At 37.0% G+C, this 4,866-nt stretch overlaps 1 protein-coding gene across 2 annotated transcripts; it reads right to left on the reverse strand.

Annotated features, from left to right (window-relative positions):
• Positions 1-1,127: 1,127 nt before the first annotated feature.
• On the reverse strand, positions 1,128-4,623 carry LOC114178187 (mitogen-activated protein kinase 7). Of its 2 annotated transcripts, none has more exons than XM_028063946.1 (4): positions 4,394-4,623; positions 3,889-4,006; positions 2,972-3,397; positions 1,128-2,114 (listed from the first exon to the last, which is right to left on the reverse strand). In XM_028063946.1, the coding sequence occupies exons 3-4, from the start codon at positions 3,392-3,394 to the stop codon at positions 1,431-1,433; spliced, it is 1,107 nt and encodes a 368-aa protein (XP_027919747.1). In that variant the 5' UTR covers positions 3,395-3,397; positions 3,889-4,006; positions 4,394-4,623; the 3' UTR covers positions 1,128-1,430. The 2 variants fall into 2 exon arrangements, with proteins under 2 accessions (XP_027919747.1, XP_027919746.1); XM_028063945.1 differs by having other exon boundaries at positions 4,260-4,430.
• Positions 4,624-4,866: the final 243 nt, after the last annotated feature.

The following is a 4,866-nucleotide window of genomic DNA, read 5'->3' on the forward strand; positions in this document are numbered from 1 at the left end:
ACAAACACCTAGCAATGTTCCACCTGAATTCATCTCAAACTCAAGTGGAGTAATGTCTAATACTTGTCTTCAACTTAAGATGACATCTTACCTAGTAAAAAAACTATTTGAAATAGATTTAGTTGGGAGGAGGATTATTTTCTTTAGAAAAATAGCAAATATGCTTAAAAAAGATATTATGGCTAGTTTATATGCATATCCAATAAATAATTCATTTTGGTTACAGTTTGTGCACACTGCAAGTCTATAAATAACATGTAACCAAAGCAGTCTTACAACAACCACAACTAAAATATGCAAATTGGTTCCCAGCCTCAATATATTAAGAAACAAGATTTAGAAGAACAGTTCCATTATATAAACAGTGAACAATTACATGAGTCCACCCTACAATTACATGACTTTGTCTACGCAAACCTCTTCTACTTGGAAGATGCTTCGATTATGTTGTATCCACAATGTCCACGCGATAGTATACCATAATATATCTTGTTCTGTTTTCTTAAAATTGTTTTGTCTAGACAAATGTTCACCCGCTTATAAGATGTTTGACAAATATTATAGGCGATAGAACATGAGAAAATAACACGCTATGCAGATTCATGCAACTGTTTGCAAAAAGCAGAAACAAAATCCTTTGGTTTTTGGATAATTTCCCTCCTCCTCAAATTGTCTTTAGTTGGTAGCTTGTTCTAGAACAACCTCCAAATGTAAAGCTTTACCATTGATGCTATCTTACTAGTCCACACGGATTTGATCACATGGTCTTGTGGAAGAGTTCTGAACCTGATTTTTTGAATGAAATTATACCTAACCTCCTCCCCTTTTGCAACGTTTTGTTGTTGGATCTCATTAAGCATAACCATGTGAAACCCCATGTCCAGTTGTCATCTACCCACATTCTCATTTTACTCTCCATCTCTAATTTCTAATCTCAGACCAAGAACAACCTGTTATATGCTGTGTTCAAATTGTTGTCCCGTGATCATACATCTTATGAACTCTCAGAAAATTCTTAATCCCGTGACTGAAAAGCAGACAGTGATCCACATTCAAGTTAGAGAGAATAGCCGTGTTACGAGAGGAAAGCATCATATTATAACCATGGATACATTTGAAAGCACAAGTTATTTAACTCTTTTCTATTAAATTTAAGAAAACAACTGATGAACAACATAGTTCAAATGGGTTTAGCCGAGACACCAAAACGATATGCATGGCTATATACAAGTTAAGTCATTAAGAGACGCCATTGTCCTTGTGGAGACGCCAAATTAAAAAAAAGTACCAAAGCAATCTCATGCAAAGTACAAAACTTGGCAGTTATAAGTCCTTTAAGATTACAGTTTGTCTAGGGGGGAAAAACAGAACTACTACTCCTAGAGACAGACAACAGGGCTAGAATAGAAAGCCTTGGAAGAATTAACCATCTATGCATTGGCAGAAGCAGCTTCAGGGTGATAATGTAGCATCTCATTCCACATCATTTCCCTAATCATCTGTTCTCCCCAATGTTCATCTATGTCAAGATTGATGGGAACCTGAGCAGGAGGGTTGCACCTTGGATCATACAGACCAGACATATATGGGTGTTGGAGAGCTTCTAAGACAGTAATTCTCTTGGTTGGATCAAATACAAGCATCTTTTGCAGCAAATCTATGGCTAATGGATCTGCTTGTGGATATAGCTGAGAGAAGTGTCTTCCCCTAGTATAGGGCAGTGATTTGATAAACCTCCTGGCTTTTGCATTATCAATAAACTCAATATGAGATTCATGCTGGCTTCCGAGAACGCTTATAATTAGTTTCAGCTGGTTGAGACACTCAGTGCCAGGGAAAATTGGCTTTCTACCAAGAATCTCAGCAAAGATGCACCCTACTGACCAGACATCAATGGAGGTTCCGTAGTTGTCACAGCATAGCAAGAGCTCCGGTGCACGATACCAACGTGTGACAACATATTCTGTCATAAACTGACCATCAACTCCATTTGTTCGCGCAAGCCCAAAGTCACATATCTTCAAATCACAATTGGCATTTATGAGCAGATTCCCAGGCTTCAAATCTCGGTGAAGAATATTTGCTGAATGAAGGTATTTAAGACCTCGAAGAAGCTAAAGTAAAAGTTCATGGTTAGTACCAATCACAAGAATAGTTAAAATGTGCAAAGATTTAATTCATAGAGAATCCGTTAACTGTTTCTAATTGTCAATGCTGATAAACATTCTACAGCAGAACTCTTTAACAAAATGTGGAGAAGATGGGTTACAAGCATAATCAATAATAGGTTGTTTTCTTAAGAAGCTTAATCATTTAATCAAACAATGTTAAGGCTACATCAATCCCCCAAATCAGGCCAATGACTTTCATGATAGGACACGATCAAACACTGAAGACACAAAAAAGGTTGAGAGCAATAACCACGGTCATCAATTACTAAAGGAAAGGACAAAGAGATAAAATATGTATGATTGAATCCTCTAACTTAACAAAAGTATTTGGTGGGATTAAAATGCCATGCTAATATCTAGCCAGAAGAAGAGAATAACAGAAATCCCCCTTTCCTACTTGAAAAATCATGGAATTGAAACATTAAATTCTTTGCCTCAGGCAGCATTCATTCAAACTAGGAAATGTAAAGCCATAACTCAAATTGCCCCAACTTCTCTAAAACAACCTGATGACACTGTACAAGAATGCACGAAAGAGGATGTTTAATAGTTGATTCACTGATGTTGTGTGTTAATAACAGAAAACGGGGAATTCACCTCGAAGCATGACAATGTCAGTTATACACTGAAAGAATGCATTTGCAACTACACTTCAAACTCCAACCAAATCTCTTTCAAAATGAATATGTCATGCATTTATGCAGATCCCAAAAGAATTCACAACCACAAGTTTAGAAATTAGAAACTAGAAAGAAGAGGTGAAGGAATGGTAAAAAATACCATAACAGAGTACTTAGTACCTGAAACAAGAAATATTTGCAATGATCATTGGAAAGTGGCTGCGAGGACTTAATAATTTGGTGAAGATCGGTATCCATGAGTTCGTAGACCAAGTAGACATCCTTAAAACTTGTCCTCTGGATTGGCATCATAACATCTTTCAGAGCAATGACATTCTCATGCCGAATGTGTCTAAGCAGCTTCAGTTCCCTTAAAGTTCTCAAAGCATCAATAGAATTCTCAAATATATTACCAATCTTCTTAATTGCAACTCTCTCATTGGTCTCCCGATTGATGGAAGAGCACACCACGCCATATGCTCCTCGGCCAATAGGCTTGATTGGAACGTACTTCGTATCAATCTCAAACAACGTTTGCCATATTGTATAATAATGCTTTCCCTTTGGCTTAATTCTGTTTGGTGGTTCAACTAGAGTTGCCATCTCCTGCAAATTAACACCACCACAATATATTCTCAACAAGTAAACACACACAGGAACTAGTAATAAACTCACAACTATAACAGTAAATTCATTATTATAGCCATGGATCATGCATTACTAACTGTGACAAGCAATCAACAGTCTGTTAAAGCTGGCATCAAACAAATATCAGAAAGACAATGCATTGTATATGTATCCAGAGGTATTGTTGCAGGATAAAGGTGAATCATTGGATACTTTTTTATGCCATGTTAGAGAAGGTTCGAATCAATTCTTACTTGTTATTTCTACATCTGGGTTTTGATCTTTTGATGTCACCCTGTCTCTTTTTAGAACCTATTCTCTCCAAGCCCATCTTTTTGGACATCTTTTTTGTTAAAAGAAATACCAAAGATTCAATTTTATCTTTCCTCTTCCCCTGATCTCTACCCACCCACCCCAATAGCAAAGAAACCAAATCTTGATTCCAAAAAGACTGAGAAAAGCGTTCATACCACAAAATTCAGCTTTCATCCCAGCATCTCCCCTTTCCTTGCAGCTCTGACTCGGATGCCCCAAAAGCGAATCCAAAGACGAAGAATCCCTCAATTGATGCAGCTTCAACAAAACGTTCTGTACCAAAAACAAATTTTCACAGTTGAAGCCACAATCTAATATAGTGGATTGGATTCACGAAAGTGGGTATCATCTCATTTCAAATCTTATCAAACAAAAAATAAATAAATGTCTCAATTTCATCGAGATCAGGGTAGAGAAGAGGAAAAAGAGGCCATAGCCATAGCCATAGTCATCATCATATTAATAAACAAATAAATATAACGTATCCATATCATATTATAATATTAATACTAACAATAATACTTACCTAAACATAAAGGCACATAATAAAATATTACGCAAATATAAAAAAGGAGGGTCTGGTTCAATTTAGTTATGGTATAGATGGGAGAAAAGAAAGTGAAAGACAGCATAAACATTTTAGCATATCCTGCGACTCACATGAGTCACGACGACGACCCCAACCCACACGGCATTGGTTTGTTTCGTGGGATTATCACTGTTAGCTTTGCTTTTCCCGCAAGAGAGAATGCAAAATACGACAACGTAAGTATGTGTGTTTGGCCTTTCGGAACTAAAATACGAAATTAAAAAACGTGTCTTGCTTTTTCTTTTTTCTTTTTCTTTTCCACGCCAACGTTAAGATTCACGAATTTGGTTGAGCCGTTTGGTATTAATTTTGATTCAGGCGCAGACAACTTGGCAAGTTTCCTTTCAACTAATGTGTAGAAAAAATGTAAGGAAAGTATTTGGTATAGGCAGCGAGGTGAGGTACCAATCCTACGTCTACAACTGCAAGTGCAACCAAAACCTATTCAATGCTCGCTCGCCAAAGGAACCCTAACTGCGTTCGTTCGCTTCTACGGTCTCTTTTGGCCCACACTGCTACGTAGAGCTATTTCTGTCCATACATT

This window comes from Vigna unguiculata, chromosome 3, assembly GCF_004118075.2.
Source record: "Vigna unguiculata cultivar IT97K-499-35 chromosome 3, ASM411807v1, whole genome shotgun sequence".
NCBI classification, from domain to species: domain Eukaryota; kingdom Viridiplantae; phylum Streptophyta; class Magnoliopsida; order Fabales; family Fabaceae; genus Vigna; species Vigna unguiculata.